The 19,702-nt window shown below is 45.2% G+C and overlaps 1 protein-coding gene across 1 annotated transcript in view; it reads left to right on the forward strand.

The window, feature by feature from the left end:
- The first annotated feature begins 8,083 nt into the window (after nt 1–8,083).
- GPR158 (G protein-coupled receptor 158) overlaps nt 8,084–19,702 on the forward strand; it is a 443,660-nt gene continuing 432,041 nt past the window's right edge. Inside the window, exon 1 of the mRNA XM_044294904.1 lies at nt 8,084–8,958. Coding sequence (XP_044150839.1) covers nt 8,084–8,958 — 875 coding nt within the window. The remainder of the gene's footprint in view (nt 8,959–19,702) is intronic.

The raw sequence follows: 19,702 nt of genomic DNA on the forward strand, positions 1-19,702 counted from the left end.
TGCTTAACTGACTGGAAGCATTATCTGCTGCATTCCAACCGATCACCTGGTCGCACTGGTCTGACTTCAAGGGCGTAGTCCTGCACCAGCCTGCAAATTGGAACATAAAGCTAGGTATTGTGGATGATTGCTTTTCTTGTGCTCTGCCCCGTCCCTTACTGCTTGCCTTCTTCATATTAACTGTTATATATGTTTGAAAGTATGTCACACGTACAGTAGCGTAGAATTTGTAAGTGTATGCGCAAAAAAATAAAAAAAGGTATTTGGGATGTGGAAACGTCACACAGGAAATATACCGCAGATAATGTTGCTGATGATCCTGAGGATACAGAGGCAGTTGTAAGTCGCATTCCCTTATTGATCTGAGACACTTGACCGAAAGACCTGTTCCGATGCTCCCTGGGGCCACTTTAAAGAGGGGTCTTTGGTAATTGCCCGGTTTTCCCTACCTAATGCCAACCCTAAGGATAAAATATACAAAAGATGTTTATTACTACAGGCACATCTACAAATATCTGTCAAAAGGTTTAGCACAAAATCAGGTAATAAAATAATCACAAAAACAGAAAACTATTACTGTATCTCTGAAGACTCTGCCTCCTTATCTCTAAGTCTTAAGGGTGTATGAGACTACCAGATTCTCTGACAGATGATCACTAACAAGCGTTCCTATGAATGCTCGTTGGCGATCATCTGGCGGTCTAACACTGCCTCCAAATGCCCGACAAACGCGTAAATGCTCGTTTATCGGGTAATTGTGAATTTTAAGCAAGCTTAAAAATCACAATGCTTTTGGCGGCGATATTGCTATGTAATAGCGATCTGCCGCCGGTACACCGCTGTTCTGCATAGGAACGAGCGATGGCATAGCTGCATGTAATATCAGCGGGGTTCTGCGCTTGCTATCTGACGATTGCCGGGAGGGAGCGTTTCCCCCCCGACAATCGCCTGCAGCATTGGGGTGTCTAATACACCCTTTACCTAAAGGGGATGTCCAGGTTACAGATATTGATGACCTATTCTTAGGATAGGTTATCAATATCAGATTGTGGGGGGGGGGATACGACACCTGACACACCCACCAGTCAGCTGTGTCGGACAAAACGGAAGCAGGAGGTTGTGTACACTATGTCCTTTCTGCCATATTGCAGCTCAGCTCCCATTCACTTACAGTAAATGGGAGTTGAGCTGCAGTACCCCAGCAGAGACACTACACAGTGGATTAAGTTGTCTGCTTCCTGCTCTGTATACTGTATATTTTCTACTGCCGGCTGCTGCTGAGATGGCTGATCAGTAGGGGTGTTGGATAAGTACGTACACTGATGAGCAAAAGGGTAACAATGTTTAGAACTTTTGACTTTCAGGCTCCATATCTCACCATCCAGAACAGCTTTGAACGTGAGACTACCATCATTTTATATACATCATCTTGGCTTACTCATACATAAATTGGACTTGCAACTACTTAGCATATGATTAGTTATGCAGATTCTTGTCATGTAACTGCATTGTTAGGCTGGGTTCAGACCTGAGCGCTTTACAGCGAGTTCCTACGCGCTGTAAAACGCTCAACAGGCAAGAACCAATGATTCCCTATGGGAATGGTTCTCACTTGAGCGTTTTACAGCGCGTACGATCGCACTGTAAAACGCCCGACGCCCCAAGAAGTACAGGAGCTTCTTTGGGGCGTCTTGTCGCGCGTTCCCATACATAGACTTCAGCGGGAACGCGCGACAATGGGCGTTCGCTTGTCTCTGTATGCGCGATTGCAAATGCCCGTACAATCGCGCATACAGAGCGTACGTTCAAGTACGCTCATGTCTGAACCCACCGTTACTGTTTGGCTCCTGGTGGAACAATCTTTTTCTTCTTGTAGACTAGAAATTACAACCTGTTATCACATCCTCTAATAGCTCAGTGTGTTTTTAGGTTGATTCCCAAGCGAAAGGTCACTGGTTTGAATCCAGGAGCAGCCTTGAAGAAGATTTACCAAGAAAAGAGAAACAGCATCATCCAGCTCATCGATAGCGGTATCTCGACCAAGAAAAATGCCAAACTGCATCATGTGAGCACCATGACGAACTGAAGTCCCTCCATCTATTCCAAAGCCAAGAGGTGAACATCTTGGCAAAATATCAGTCATCTTATCATAAGGTCTATCAGTTCTTGTGCGACAAACACAGCAGTGGAGGTGGCTCGTGTGCTACGCAATCGTGAGATAACAGACGTCTATGCAAGCACCGTGAGATGTGCATTACAAAAGTCTGGAATAGTGGAAATGGTGGCCCGAAAAAAGGTGAAGAAGCCTCAACTTCAATGTCGTCATAAGAAGAGCTGACTCGAGTGCACCAATTCGGCTAGGGCAGCGCTAAAGTCCGCTCATTAGTGCTGGTGATGTCGCCGGGAACACTGCTAGGCGAAAGCCTCTGCCTAGCAGTGAGAAATGTAAACAAAAAAGCACTTGTCCTGTGCGATAATGTGCAGGGCAAGGGGGAGCATCGAAGCATGAAATGCTCATCTCGGAGGGGCTGCCTGGGGGAAAAAGGGGATATGTCTGGGTTCAGCTCTGAACCCATACAACTCATTCAATGAATAGGGCTATTCACATAGGCGTTTCATTTTTGGCAGAATTTGAAATCCGCAACATGTCCGAGTTTTGTGCGTATTTGTTTCCAAATAACTGCACATTACAGTCTATGGAGTTAATCAAACATGCAGGGAGGAAAGCATACACATGTAAATCTGGATGACAATATTGATGGTATATTATCAGGAATCTGTGCATGTTCCAGAGCCAGAATACTGACGGATTTAAATACGCTTGTGTGAAAGCGACCTTAGGAGACTTTTAGACTGGATGATTTTCAGGTCAAAGTGTTCATAGGAACGCTTGTTTCTAATAATTGGCCACCGTTTAGCAGATAAACATGCTAACACTGATCATCAGGATGAAAGGTGCAGAACTATCAGGCAGCACATCTCCATTTGTAATCAGGGATGTGCTGCTGATAATTATTGGAACTGAATAAGGGGATAGCAATCCTACTATCCAGGCCAGAAACAGTATCTCTGATGCACCAGGTTCATGGTATCTGTAACAGAGAAGGTCACTTGCTCACATTTTCTCCTGTAATAAAAATTAGATTAGACCAGAATATGCCAGTCTGTACCAGTTTATAATAGTGGTGGCTAATGGGTAGCAGACAAGCATATAAGGGGCTGACTTCCACCATGTTCACATAATTAATGAGTTCATACATAACAAAAATATTCATATGTAGCTAAAATATGTGCATTTTGAATTAAGCATTTAATTGTGATTGGCAATGTTTTTACCGTAGAATGATGTGTTTAATATTGATTGGTTACTTTTTGTATAATGATTTTATAAAATAAACAAATCACAAGCTGTTAGATAAAGAAGCTCGGATCCAACCATATCTGCATTGCATCTGGCTTTTCTGTGAAATATGGTGAAACTACTCTAACAACTATGGTAGCCATTCTTTCTCCTCCATTTACTTTGCATCTGTCTGTGTAATAGACCGATGCAAAAGAGTGGCGATAAACGTGTTTATCGTCGATCTGTGCCTGTCTTGCACAGAATATTAACAAAGCCTATATTAGTAAGTGCCATGTAATCCTCCTACAGACAAATTGATGAACAGTAACCAGAATGTGGCCATACACTTTAATTCTGGCTCTTTGTTTTGTTTAATGTACACTCATTGACAAAAATAAAAAAAATATAATAACACACCCAAAATGTGGGATTGCTGCCGGATTAGACACTTGCCATAATAAAAAGTAAAAGTGTCTCTCTCACTGTCCTATAAAAATGCTCTCAGAGGTTACTTTTGGGCAGTGTGGGAGATCTTTTAGTGCTAGACATGCCTCTACAATACACTCAAAGACATGACAGACTTTGAAAGGGGGTGCATCATTGCACTGTGAGAATCAGGATGGTTATTTTGACAAATTGCCTGTCATCTAGGGCATTGTGAACTAGCTGTTAGGAGGGGTTCGGAGCAGTGGTTACTTGAGGGCACACACTCATGGTGAACAGGCTCCAGGTGGCCCAGACGACAATAGAGAGGACCATTTGATCCTCTGACGAGCACAGGCCGCTCCTACAGTTTAGTTGGCCACCATCCAGACACAAGTGGCACCTTCATTACACATTCCTGTCTCTGCTGGACCATTTCTACACACTTAGCAGAAGTAAATTTGGTGTCACAGCACCCATGATGTCCTGCCATCGACATGCAGGGTCTACAGGCCCAGCTGTAACATCTGTGGGCAAATGTGCCACTTGATACCATACAGACAGTGTATGTCTCCATGCCCAACCGTATCTCATCTTGTATCCAGGCTAGAAGTGGCCAACAGGGTCCTAGAGTCCCCTTTCCATTGTACAGTTTTACCCAATAAATGTATCTTTCGCTCTAATCACGCCAGGCTCCAGGTTCATGTAGGCCCTCTCAGTAGACCCCCTTGTTGCATTTTGCACATCACCTGCGGCAATTAAACTGCATGCATTATAGATGTTTCAAATACAATAGACAGAGCATGCTACAGAACGGATATATGTGAATCAGTCTTTATGTGCCTACTTTTTTTTACCTACCTAATGTTTCTGTCCCTTAGGCTTACTTACAGTATTTAGTTTTTAACTGTTGATGGAAATCCCATGCGTGGTGACCCATGCGTGGTGACGTATGACATCACCACGCTGGCCAGCGTGATGACGTCATCTCGGGCCTCGCAAGATTTCACGCAAGATCCTCAAGCAAGATGGCGGGGGCCAGCCTGTCCTGAGCAAATGGAGGCAGTAAGTATGATTATTATTTTTTATTTTTTTTTGCACTGTATTATTACTCTCGGATGCTGCTATCATGTATGAACGCGGCATCTAAGGGGTACAATGATGGCGAGCATCGCTATCACAGCTCTCTTTTATTGCACCCGTTACTTAATTTGGCAAAGCAGCTGAATCGCATTTTAAAAAACTTCGCTCATCTCTAGTTGATATGCCAAGATATGTGCCCGTCACAGTTGATATGCCAAGATATGTGCCCCAACAGTAGAAATGCCAAGATATGTGCCCCCTCACAGTAGATATGCCAAGATATGTGCCCCCTCACAGTAGATATGCCAAGATATGTGCCCCCCTCACAGTTGATATGCCAAGATGTGTGCCCCCTCACAGTAGATATGCCAAGATATGTGCCCCCCTCCCAATAGATATGCCAATATATGTGCCCCCTCAGAGTTGATATGCCAAGATGTGTGCCCCCTTCATAGTAGATATGCCAAGATATGTTCCCTCTCATAGTAGATATGCCAAGATATGTTCCCCCTCACAGTTGATATGCCAAGATGTGTGCCCCCTTCATAGTAGATATGCCAAGATATGTGCCCCCTCACAGTTGATATGCCAAGATATGTTCCCTCTCATAGTAGATATGCCAAGATATGTGCCCCCTCACAGTTGATATGCCAAGATGTGTGCCCCCTTCACAGTAGATATGCCAAGATATGTGCCCCCCTCCCAATAGATATGCCAATATATGTGCCCCCTCAGAGTTGATATGCCAATATATATGCCCCCTCAGAGTTGATATGCCAATATATGTGCCCCCCTCACAGTAAATATCCAAGATGTGTTCCCCCTTCACAGTAGATATGCAAAGATATGTGACTCCTTAACAGTATATATGCCAAGATGTGTGCACCATTCACAGTATATATGTTAAGATATCTGCTCCCTTCACAGTACATTTACCAAGATATGTGCACCCTCACAATAGATATGCCAAGATATGTGCACCCTCACAATAGATATGCCAAGATATGTGACCATTTTCCAATAGCTATGCCCAGATAAGTGAAATAAACAAACTGTAAATTCTCACCTGGTTCCACTGACCAGCATCGTGGAGCAGAGAGCAAACGGCTCCCACCTTCACCATTACAATCAGTTGTGCTGAGGGGGCCCCAGGAGAGTGATACAAGGGACAGCCTGCCCAATTAAGTCTAACACAACTAAAAGAGCTTGCCCATAATATCTTAATACAACAGGAGAGAACCTGCCCAATATAATGGTAATACAACAGGAGAGAACTTGCCTATATAATGGCAATACAACAGGAGAGAGCCTGCCCATATAATGGTAATACAAAAGGAGAGAGTCTACCCATATTATCATTATACAACAGAAGAGAACCTGCACATATAATTGTAATACAACAGGAGAGATCCTGCCAATATAATCATTATAAAACAGGAGAGAACCTGCCCATATAATCGTAATAAAACATAACATAATATAACATGTGAGAACCTACTCATATAATAGTAATAAATCAGGAGAGAACCTGCCCATATCATTCTAATAAAACAGGAGAGAACCTGCCCATAAAATTGTAATACAACAGGAGAGAACCTGCCCATGTAATTGTAATACAACAGAAGAGATCCTGCCAATATAATCATTATAAAACAGGAGAGATCCTGCCCATATAATCGTAACATACCAGGAGAAAACCTGCCCATATGAGCTTAATACAACAGGAGAGAACCTGCCCATATAATCATCATACAACAAGAGAGAACCTGCCCATATAATTGTAATACAACAGGAGACATCCTGCCCATGTAATCATTATACAACAGGAGAGAACCTCTTCAGGAGAACACATGGTGATATTCCCCCTTCCTCAAACCATCTTTCTCTTCTCTCTTCTTCCCATGGCAACTAGTGTTTGAAAAAGGTCTAAATAGGACCGAAACGTCACATGTATATGACAAGTTGCCTTGCATATGAAAACCAAACAAAAATCAACACAATACTTTCAACGAAACTAGGAATGCCTACTGTAAGTTTGTTTTATTCGATGTTATACGGGGTTGGGACCCCACAACTAGAGCACCTGAACAATAGGACACGAATGCCACATTCTACCTTAAGTACTGTGAGAGTAATACAACAGAACCTGTCCATAAAAGCGCAATACAACAAGAGAGATCCTGCCCATATAATCCCAATATAACAGGAGAAAACCTGCCCATCTGAGAGTATTACAACAGGTGAAAGCCTATCCCTATGAGCTTACAATCTCAATGACCCTATAATATTACATTTGATAGCAAGAAACCAGACACCTGACCTTTGGAATAACGATGCAGTTCCACAAGCCAACACTTAATTATGCCAAAATATGCTGCAATCGGTATAGCCGCCGAGGTCCACAATGCAGAGAAGTACACACATGCCTGCTCCCTGACAAATCCTGCAAACAACGAAGCAGCATTGAAGATGCAGGAAACATAAGAATAGCAGAAGCCACAGCAGTGTTCACAGGAGGAGAAGGAGGAGGAGGAGGCAAGGCTCAGTGTTTTCCTGATCACTAAGCAGCAGCTCAGGTTCAGCACTGGACAGCTCCTTCCACCTTTCTTCCTGCATTACAAATGGCTGTTCGATGATTGACATTGCAACTGCCCATCCACAGCCCAAGAAAGGCAAAGTATACCTATAGGAGTAGGGTGGGAGGGGGTGAGAGCTGAACGTGTTTGGCTGTGGCAAAGTGTAGTTAAATCCTTTCACAAGCAGAGGAAGGCGGAGTGTATTCCTTAAGCTCATCCAAGTACTCAATTAGCAAACCTTGCATTGTTCTTTAATGTGCCTCATTGCTTTGATGTGCACAGTGGAGGTGGCAGTGCAGCCTTCCCCTTGAGATGAAGATATTAGAGGGTGAAGTCCCTGGGAATTTGTGTTCTCTTTCCTCTCTGAAGACCACAGTCGAGGATGAGGATACAGACGTAAGCAGTCTAACTATAGCTTCTGTGCTAGATGGGATGTAACCTGCTCAGATCAAGGCAGTTGTCTGCGTAATTCCTACTGGAAACCTGCTGTGGGAGACAGGACAGAAAGGATCTTCTTCTTTACTGCTTTTTTTTTTTTTGTTCTTGTTGACCACAGGTGATACCATTTGGCTTCGATGCAGCACTATGGTACAGGATGTGACATTCTGAGACCTGCAACTGATTAAGTTCCTTTGGATTTTGCATATCCCTCATGATCATGGCTTATATTGGGATTCTTTCAGCCTTCCTTGCCCATATCTGTCTGCTAACGGCATCTAGCCTAGACTTGGAAGGGCGTACGGCTCATGAAGAGGAGCACAAGATAACCAGGGATAAGCAACCCATCTACAACCAGCCTAGAAGCCAGGACCATCCTGCCATGTGGTTTAGGACCACGGAGAGCAGTGTCCTTGCCCAAAATCTGGCTGAAGACTTGCCAAAGCATGTGGCTTCTTTCCTATATACAGGGAATTCTAATGAACTCAGGCGAGCCAACTGTTCCAAGAGGTACGAACTGAGTAGTCTATCAGGGGTTTCTCCCACAACTACTCACCAGTCTTTGCACAGTTCTTTGGAATTACTTGTTCATTCCTCCAACTTTTTAAACATGATGTTACAAAGCAATAAATCTAGAGACCACACCTCGCACAGGGACCTGGAGTGGTACAGTGCTCTCCTAAGGAGTATCTTAGAAGGGGAACCTAGAATTCATCGGTCTGCCATCACTTTTAATGTGGACCCACTGTCCCATATCCCTCAGGTGTTTTTGCAGGCATCTCGAGAGGAAGACAAGATCCATCTCCAAGATCTATCTTCTTCAGCCCACCATCTAGCCAATGCCACCCAGGAAACCGACTGGTTCCATGCGTTCAAGCAAAAGTGGAGGCCTCACCAGCACAAGAGATTTTTAAACGGTGCTAAAACTTTAGAGGACAGCTGGAAGAAGGGTTCCAGCTACCTTACCGACAAGAGTCACATCAAGTGGTCCTCGCCTTTTCTAGAATGCGACCATGGGAAATACAAACCCAACTGGCTCCTTTCTCTCTCTGCTGCATTTTATGGGCTTAAGCCAAATCTTGTTCGAGAATTCAGGTAGGAAGACATTTTATAAAGGAGGTAGAGGTTGTCTTCTTGTTCTGCTATGCCATGAGGCTATCCACAGGAGACATGCGGGAGGAGAGGGGGGGGGTCTGTGTAATAGGCAATTTTCTCATTAGGGATAGCTTGCACCAGGATTCTACCTTGGTAATAGGCGTTTAATAAGGATACCAGTGATTCACTTCTGCAGCTGTTTGTACATATCTGATAAGAGGAGTTCTGTGAATCATGCATTTGCATAATAACAACTGCAGACTAATTAAGTTTGGTAATTACACAGGACATTGTAGAAACCTAAAATTGAATCTATTGTTCAGACAGATATCCTCCAGTAGGAAAGCAGAGCTTGATAATGGTGGCTGGTAGGTCGGTACTGTGTAATTAGAGAAGACTGTACGCCGCTAGTCATCATTTTACCAGTTGCAAAGAACACTGTTTCTGTTCCTGATGGCAGGCACAACCCAGAATGATGGACACACACATCTACACACACACTACACACACAGAGATGCACACAATCACACACACAGATGCACACACACTATACACACACACATACACACCAGCAACAGCCTGCTAAATATAGCACACAAATCATAGAGATGTTCTCCACCCTTAGTGTGCTGGAGGAGCAAGAAGCAGAGTGAGATTTGCTGCGTAAACTCAATATGACTTTCCATGATTTATTAATCATATGTTGGAAGTGCATACAGCACCATAATATATTGATGCTGCTCTCCTTCTGCTAAGCATGGACCTGTGCCAGTCTGTGTGATCATGGGACTTGGCACTGAGGAGCAGTGCCAAGCAACAAACAGTTATGCCAATGAAAATACAGATTATAATTTTTTTTACTTGACCTGGAATCTACTTTATGCACTTGTGAGATGCTATAAACCAATAAAGTGGGGATTACTGCACTTAACTACAGAAGAGAGCTTCTTAGTGAGCGGCATGGGCGCAGAGGAGGGTGGCTATTTCCACCGTTTTAGAAATGACACCCATAAAGCCTGAGATTAACGTGAACCCTTTGTTGACACAACATTGTATCGTTTGATTATTATTAGTGTTGATCGAGCACCAAAGTGCTTGTGTGCAACACTTCACGATGCTTGGTACCGAGCACAATGGAAGTCAATGTGAGAACCCCAGTCACCCCCTGCTCTGAAGAGGGGAGGGTGTCGAGACTAGTTCAGCTTAGGAGTCCCTGCATATATGGAGTCAGTGCTTGGGGACACCCCAGTATATTATAATCTAATTTCTGAAAAGTTTCTGCTGGGGTTTGAACTCCCAACATTGTACATTAGAGGAAAGGACCATCTCCACTCAGCTATAAAGCTGAACGCTGAACTGCATCAGAAAAACCTCATAGAAGTTTCTGATGTGGTGAGTATTCAAACTTATTTTATATTTCTGTGCAGGTTAACATGTAGCTCTATAGTGTAGTGGTTAACATCCTTCCCTCTAATGTACAAGGTTGGGCGTTAGAATCCTGGCAGAAACATTTCAGAAGTAGAGATTCAATTTATATATTTTATATTCTTTTTAGTAATTGTAAAAAAATGTATGGCACAAAATAAATGTGTAATTACAAAAAATTTAAAAATATATATTTATAATCATACTTCTGATATATATGAAAGCATAATATGTGGGAAACCATTACTGATGTTTTTAGCCATAATATATTTACATATATTATAATATATTATATATTCTAAATATATAATAATATATGTAAATATATTACAGCTAAAAGGCTGTATATCTATCTAGGTTCTGGCTGGGATTCAAACTCCCAACCTTGTAAATTAGAGGCAAGGAATTTAACAACTACACTATAGAGCTACATGTTAACCTGCACAGAAATATAAAAAAAAGTCTTCTGCTGAATAGGAATACTCACTACATCAGAAACTTCTATGAGGTTTTTCTGACACAGTTTAGAATTCAGCTTTGTAGCTAAGTGGATAAGGTCCTATGCACAAGGGTTTGAGAGTTCAAATCCTGGTACAAAACTTTTCAGAAATAGATGCTAAATTACATTTAAATACACATGGTGTTCGGCCGAGCATGCTTGATCAAAACTAATTATTATTATTCATTAGAGGTTAAGTTTACCTTTCAAGGCAATTCTGTTGACTGGCTTTGTTATTGTGCACATTTTATGTCTCCACGATCAATCTCCCTAATGATAAATCTCTTGTTTTGTCTCATTAGGATGTATTGATTATCATTTATGAATGTTTGTTGTCGTTTCCATTAGAGAAATTATTCCTCCATGTAAATGTTCTTTAGGAGCAAAGTTGGCGACTTTGCGTGTGTGTGTGTGTGTGTGTGTGTATATATATATACACACATATTGTGACACAGTGAGTGGTTTTGGTCTGGGAAAGCAGGTATTTTCCTCCCAGCATGTGCTGCTGGGCTGATTTACAGCCAGGTGAGATCAAATACCGGACCGGATTTTAAAGGCCGGTCCTGGTTTTGGCAGCACCTGGCTGTCCTTAAATAGGCAGCTGGGCTCAGAAGCCATGTCTCTATGTTGGGATCTGGGAGCCTTGTGTCTGGATGAAGGCTTGCTACCTGTTTGGCAGAAAACAGGTTGGTGCTGCTATCAGCAAGGAATCTTTGAGGCAGAATCGCCGCATGGTGTGAATTACCACCAACACAGCAAGGTGACTTTTTTGTTTGAATATGACTGCTTGTTTTGTCACTTGCCTAAAGTGTGAATAAAACACTAAACAGTTTGATCCAAAGAACTTGTTGTTGCCTCTATACTGCGTCTGCTAATCCTGTTTACGAGAGCGAGTCCCCACAATTGGTGGAGGATGCAAGCAGGAGCAGTGAGGCTGGCGTGAATGCCGATATTTTTGGTTTCTGCATTTTTCAGGCACGGTTGTATGTCGTACATTAAACCAGCTGTATTACAACCAGTGCCCCATGACAAAATGGAGGCTGTTGTGAAGGCCCTCATGGAGGCTAATCTGCAGCAGCAAGAGACAAACCTGCAGCAACGTGAGGCTAAGAAGCAGCAGCAGGAGTTGCTGCTACAACACATGATGGCTTTGCAGACAGCAGGAGCAACCCCGAGCGTCCACGATGCCTGGAAAGTAGTCAGTGCCGCGATTCCTAAGATGACCCCCGCAGACGAGATCAAAACCTACCTGGCGATGTATGAGAAAGTGCCCATCAGGGAAAAGCTATCACGTGACAAGTGGGCTGAGGTCGTTGCTCCATTTCTGGCATCCGATTCCCAGCGGGTGTATTTCGTCTTGCCGGACGAACAAGTGGCCGACTACCAAAAAGTAAAGGGTGAGATTTTGGCAAGACTTGGGGTGAATGTGTTGGTCCGGGCCCAGTAGGTACATCAGTGGGGGTTTAAGCCGGCCGAGCCTGCGAGGACCCAGTATTATGACTTGCAAAAGTGGCTAAAGCCTGATGTGCTGAGTCCCCCGACTATGCTGGATAGACTGGTAGCCGATATGTTCTGGAGGGCTTTGCCATACCCTCTCCAGCACTGGATCGGTCAGGTGTCTTCTGGCAAAGCCCTTGAGATGGTGGACCTGGTGGAACGATATGAAGCTACACACCACACCAGGAATCTAAAGGAGGGTTCTGTCGGGAGGTGGGTCGGCAAACCCTGGAATTCTCCACCGCAGGCCCGGAGATTTGAGCTGATAAAACCCACCCGGGATGTACCCACGGCGGACCTAGTCTGCTGACGGTGTCAGGAACCTGGCCATGTAAAAGCTAAGTGTCCCCATCGGGTTCAGCCCATGGACACTAACTATGGCTACCGTCAGTCGCTATATGCTAGGAGGCTGTGTGCAACAGGTACCCCAGAGTCTCTAGACCACTTGGGCCAGGTGGAAGTGGGAGACACTCCGGCGGAGGCTCTGCTGGACTCAGGGAGTCTGGTGACCCTAGTAAGGGCTACCCTGGTGCGGTCCACTGAGTATACTGGCCGGAATGGCGGGGTGATGTGCATGCACAGAGACTTAAGAGACTACACCACCACGCTGATGTCTCTAACCACAGTGGCCAGTAGATGGATCCACGAGGTGGCTGTCACCACAAATCTACTTTATGAACTCATAATAGGGAGAGACTTCCCGGGCTTCCCAGAACTGTGGCTTGCTATGAAAGTGACTGATACCCATGAGACAGAGGTAACCCTAGCAGAGCGGCCTGGCTCAGGGGGGAGACCAGAACCCTGGGAACCTGAGACCGAAGGGCCAGCGGTAGGGGTGACCGCCACTTTGGTGGAAGAGGGTGAGACAATCCCACTAAGTGTGATGATGAGAGACATGGAGGACTTGCTGCCGAGTCCTGAATAGGCAGACCTCAATGTCTCCAGGGATAATTTTGGTACCGCCCCCAACGTCGGGACCCAACCCTATGCTGTGCCTGGGAAAATGGTGAACCATAACAACCTGAGGCAGAGTCAGTGTTTCCCCGTATTCTGGTTCATCAAGATATGTTGTATCGGGTAAACCAACTACAGGGTGAGCCTATTGAACAGTTGGTGGTCCCCAAGGCTTATCGCAAGCTTGTGTTAGATCTAGCCCACCAACACGTACTTGGGGGTCACCTGGGGCTGCAGAAAACTCAGAATCGTATTTTACAGTGGTTTTACTGCCCGACCTGACAGATAACTAGGCCCCAGCCACATTTCCGTAGTCCCTAGTAACTCTCCCGATTATCAAAGTACCGTTTCACCGAATAGCTATGGACCTCATAGGCCCAGTACTGAAGTCCGTCAGAGGGCATCAACACATCTTAGTCATTCTAGACCTTGCCACTCGGTACCCAGAGGTGTGCCACTACGACATACCTCAGCCAAACTCATAGCTAAGGAGTTAATGGAGATGTTTTCCCAAGTAGGACTACCTAAAGAGGTTCTGACCAACCAAGGGACCCCTTTTATGTCCAAGGTGATGAGGGAACACTGTAAGTTGCTGCACATAAAACAACTACGGATGTCCGTTTACCATCCGCAAACGGATGGTCTGGTAGAACAGTTTAACCAAACATTAAAAAATATGTTGAAAAATGTAGTGTCTAAAGATGGGAAGGACTGGGACCTCCTTCTGCCCTATCTCATGTTCGCAGTGCGAGAGGTACCCCAGGCCTCTACTGGGTTCTCACCCTTCGAACTGCTATATGGCAGACACCGTTGCGGTCTCCTGGACGTGGCCAAAGAGGCGTGGGAAGAACAACCCACTCCACATAAAAGTGTCATTGAGTACGTTACCCAGATGCAAGATCAGATAGAGACAGTGTTGCCTCTTGTTAGGGAGCATATGGAGGCAGCTCAGTGAGCCCTGAGTCGGGTCTATAATCGGCAGGATCGGGTCCGGATCTTTAACCCGGGTGATCGGGTTTTGGTTCTGGTGCTGACCGTGGACAGTAAGTTCCTAGCTAGATGGCAGGGGCCCTACAAGGTACTCAAGAAAATTTGAGATGTAAACTACAAGGTACACGAGCCAAGGCGGCGAAAGCCGGAACAGATTTACCATGTGAATTTACCATACTCAAACTGTGGAAAGATAGGGAAACCTGTACAGAAGACAGCCTGCGGATGGGTTTTTTAGGAGAAGAGGTACCGGCCCCTCTGTCTGATGCAAGAGAGGCAGCTGCCGCAGTAAAAATTGCTGACAGCCTCTCCTCTAGACAGATTCAGGAGATCAGGGAGTTCGTTAGTTGGAACATGGATGTGTTCTTGGACCTCCCTGGACGCACTTCCATAATCCAGCATGACATTGTCACTGAGCCTCAGGCAAAAGTCCGATTAAAACCAGGCGCCCGAGACTCGGCGACAAGCCATATCGGTGGTGGTGCAGCTAATGTTGCAGCTAGACGTCATTAAGGAGTTTAAAAGTGAGTGGGCCAGTCCTATAGTATTGATACCCAAGCCGGATGTTTTGGACCTCACGAAAGGGTACTAGCAGGTACACCTAACGGACTCTGCCAAAGAGAAAACTGCCTTCATCACGCCTGAGGGGCTGTATTAATATAAGGTCTTACCCTTTGGTCTGCATGGCGCCCCCGCCACTTTTCAGCGACTAATGGACATTGTGCTTCGTCCACATAGTCGGTACGCTTCGGCTTACCTGGACAATATTGTCATCCACAGTACCGACTGGGAAAGTCACTTACCCAAAGTGCAGGCTGTAGTGGACTCTCTTCGGAAAGCTGGTCTAACCGCTAACCCCAAAAAATGCGCAATAGGGTTAAAAGAGTCTAAGAACCCGGAGTATGTCATTGGGCGCGGAGTCATCAATCCCCAAGTAAACAACAAAATAGAGGCAATACGGAATTGGCCCCGACCTGTCACCACTAGACAAGTAAAGTAATTCCTGGGAATGGTGGGCTATTACATGAGGTGTGTTCTCCACTTTGCTACTCTAGCTGCGCCCTTGATGGTTTGCTGGGATGATCGGGCGGAAGAGGCTTTCTCCGCTTTGAAGTCGGCCCTGTGCGGGTCCCCGGTTTTGGTGACGCCCGACTTCAAAAGGGAGTTTATAGTACAGACCGATGCCTCCAAAGTAGACCTCAGTGCTGTATTGTCTCAGGAAGTCAACGGGGAAGAGCATCCCATTGTCTTCCTCAGCCATAAGCTCACCCCAGCCGAGACGCGGTCTCTCCGCTATTATTTTTGGGGGAGAAAATTCCGCCTGGTGACTGACCTGACCACTCCCCTCTCAAGTGGAGGAGCCAGGCCAAGGACAGAAATGCCCGGGTCACCAGATGGTTTCTCTCCCTACAAAACTTTACGTTTTCGGTGGAACACAGGGCAGGCTGGTTACAGGGAAACGTGGATTCCCTGTCCTGGGTACACTGTCTGGCATGTGTTCACCCCCTCAGGGTTGAACAAAAGAGGGGGGGGGGGTATGTGACACAGTGAGTGGTTTGGTCTGAGAAAACTGGTATTTTCCTCCCAGCATGTGCTGCTTGGCTGATTCCGGACCGGATTTTAAAGGCCGGTCCGGATTTTGGCAGCACCTGACTGTCCTTAAATAGGCAGCTGAGCTCAGAAGCCATGTCTCTGTGTTGGGATCTGGGAGCCTTGTGTTTGGATGAAGGCTTGCTACCTGTTTGGCATGAAAACAGGTTGGTGCTGCTATCAGCAAGGAATCTTTGAGGCAGAATCGCTGCATGGTGTGAATTACCACCAACACCGCAAGGTGACTTTTTGTTCAAATATGACTGCTTGTTTTGTCACTTGCCTAAAGTGTGAATAAAACACTGAACTGTTTGATCCAAAGAACTTGTTGCCTCTATACTGCGTCCGCTAATCCTGTCTACCAGAGCGAGTCCCCCACAATATATATATGTACTGTATATATACTGAGTCAGACAGAAATTCATTGGGCCTATCTATATGTCTGTCTATCTATCTACATTAAGTGTTATGTCCCTGCAGAGGCTGATGACCCCTACAGACCTCATGTTTCTTACAGCTGAGGGTTTGCTACAAGTTTTTCCAGTCTAGACAATCTTCTGTGAGTTAAAGGGGTTGTCCAGCATTGGAGCTTTCAACCCCTGTGGCCCTCCCCTGTGCCTCTGAACAATCCACTTACCTGTCTGCGTCCCCACCAATGCTCTGTTCCCAACCAGTTCCAGTCCCTGCAGTACCAGGTAGCGTCTTGGTTCCTTGACCAATGTGGCTAATTACAGGCCTCAGTGATGTACAGTTCGAGCCACTGTGACCACTGAGGCCTGTGATTGGCCACAGAGACTGGAAGTGGCCGGGAGCTGAGCAGAGGTGGGACCGCAAACAGGTGAGTGTTTTTTTTATGTTCAGGGGGACAGGGGAGGATCTCAGGGGTTGTCGGGTCCATGGACGGACAACCCCTTCAAATCTCTCAGCAGAACAAATCCCTCTCCCTCTCACTTGCCTGTAAATTATCAATAGCCAAACCTATGTCCAAATCTACAAGTCTCTTTGGCTGTTGTCAACTATGCTCTTCAATATAACTTTACATAAAAAAATATTCAGCCCATCGAATAAGGGCGGCAGGCTTTAGTTTAGATGTATCATTGCTTACATTTGAGACAAACATTTGAAGGAAGCCTTTCAAACAGTGCAACCAAACATAACATCTGAATGCAGTTGAACCTAGCCTAAAGTCCAGGCTTTTTGACATGCAGATGACTGAGCAGATTGGATGCAATTGTAGCAAACCATCAGGTATGAGAGGCATCAGGTCTGTAGAGATTTTTCAATGTCTGGATGGAAACAATATGGTTTGTATTCACTGACAGCAAATAGAGATCTAGCAAATGCTTAGACATTGAAGCAAAAAGTCCAGTAGAAAGTTGCAGAACACGACATTGTGCAGTCAGACATCTTTAGTGGCATAAAATTAGGAAAAGATTCTTTCTGTCCATCTGCACTTAGAAGTTAGGCCGGGTTCACATCATCGTTTAGTTTTAGTTATGCACATTTTGCATCAATTTTAGCCATTTCTGTCTGAGATCCGTTATTTTAGATGGGAGAAAAAACGGCTAATTGGCTAAAATTGATGCAAAATGTGCATAACTGATGCTTTTTTATACAGGATCTGATTTTATTTATTTTTTCTGTTCTTCTGTTTAGAACGGAAAACTCAACGGTGATGTGAACCCGGCCTGACACCTTTGACTAGGTGCAGTTATGACTTGTATAGATATCTAAGGGCCCTTTACCCTAAGTTCACACCTGAGCGTTTTACAGCGCATTCCTACGCGCTGTAAAACGCTCAACAAGGAGAAACCAATGCTTCCCTATGGGAATGGTTCTCACCTGGGCGTTTTACAGCGCGTACGATCGCGCTGTGAAACGCCCGACGCTCAAACAAGTTCTTGAGCTTTTTTGGGGCGTTTTGTCGCGCGTTCCCGTACATAGATATTCGGGAACGCGCAACAATGTGTGTTCGCCTGTCTCTGTATGCGCGATTGTAAACGCCGGTACAATCGCGCATACAGAGCGCTCCTTTCGGAACGCTCAGGTGTGAACCCAGGGTTAGAATCAGGAGATTCAGGATGAATTAAGGATAAGGGTTCATAGGATTAAAGGGGTTGTCCGGGTTCAGAGCAGAACCAGGACATATTCCTTTCTTCCCCTACTCAGTCTCCCATATATTTTGTGCTCCGATGCTCTCCTTTGCCATGCGCTGAATCCTGCAGGACAAAGGCATTGTCACCACCAGACATCTGAGAACCTCTGACAGATGCCTTTCAGAACCTCCTCCTTGAGCTTCCTTTGTTTTGGTTTTCAGTTCCTCATCTCGTTAGCCTCTCTCAGCTGTCATGTAGTTGGACTGATTGCATCCCTTTAAATTCCTCCCCATAATGCATTAGTGTGCGGTTTATACAACTTCCTGGAGTGTGTGTGCATGCTGATCCTATTTCCCAGTCTTCTACAAGATAAGTGTTGTACATTCATTTGTGATTTTCTGTTTGCTGGATCCCAGGTGACCCTGACTCCCTCCGTGTCTAGTGTAGGGAGCCGGTGGTCGTGTCCCCTCACTATTGTAGGGTGTTCAGGTGTTATACAGTCGAGGTATGAGGATATACGATCATCTACCATTGGGATGTTCGCATAGGCTGAGCAGTCAGGGAGAGTGCCAGGTCTTATGCAGGGGTCTCCCTTTTTGTTCCTTAGTTTTGGATCCAGTGAGTCATATATTCATTTTGTATTGTCTTGTTTCCTGTACACCTTCCATGACATTATAAACCGCCAAAACCGTCTCAAGCATGGATACGGTTTCACTTTTGACTGAACGCTTGCAGGGTCTTTCATTGGAGATAGCAGATCTCGGTAAGACTCTTTCTCAGTTTCAAGTGACCGGTTTAGCTTGCGTTCATGGAGTTTGTTCTGAGCCTAAGATCTCGCTCCCGGATACGTTCTCCGGGGGTAGTGAGAATTTTGTGCGTTTTAGAGAGGCTTGCAAACTCCATTTTCGCCTTCTTCCCCATTCCTCTGGTGATGAGGAACGGAGGGTGGGGATCATTATATCGCTGCTCAGGGATTACGCTCAGTCCTGGGTCTTTTCGCTGCCGGTGGGGGCACGGCCCCTCCGTTCAGTGGATGAATTCTTTTTAGCCCTGGGTCAGATATATGATGATCCGGATCGTATTGCTTTGGCTGAGTCTAGACTACATCTGTTATGCCAGGGTAAACAATCTGAAGAGATATACTGCTCAGAATTTCGGAGATGGGCAGCTGATACTGGTTGGAATGATGCTGCACTCCGAAGTCAATTTTGCCATGGTCTTTCAGAGGGATTGAAAGATGCATTTGCCTTTCATGAGAGGCCTATCTCCTTGGACTCTGCTATGTCTCAGGCCGTTCGTATTGACAGGCGTCTTAGAGAGAGAGGAGAGATCTCTCCTTCCTGTCATACTCAATCCCAGGACAATGCAGCGGTCTCATTCTGTGCGCAGGGGTCTCAGTCGCTGTCAACCCTTTCTGAGCAGGAGCCCATGCAGCTGGGGTTGATTGCCTCTGACAATAGAAGATTCAGCCCGCATGGGAAGGTTTGTTTTTGTTGTGGAGGTATAAATCATTTGGCAAATGTTTGTCCCTCTAGGAGATTCAGGCAGTTTTTTGGGAGTAATAAAGAAACAAAAAGGAAAAAATCTTTTAAAAATGTTCCATCTGTTACTATTGGCAGGGTTGAGGTGGAAATTGAAGGTTTTCCGTTTGCTTGTAGTTCCCGTTTTGTCCTGCCTGCCAGGGTGGCGCTAG

This window comes from Bufo gargarizans, chromosome 5 (assembly GCF_014858855.1).
Source record: "Bufo gargarizans isolate SCDJY-AF-19 chromosome 5, ASM1485885v1, whole genome shotgun sequence".
Classification (NCBI taxonomy): Eukaryota; Metazoa; Chordata; class Amphibia; order Anura; family Bufonidae; genus Bufo; species Bufo gargarizans.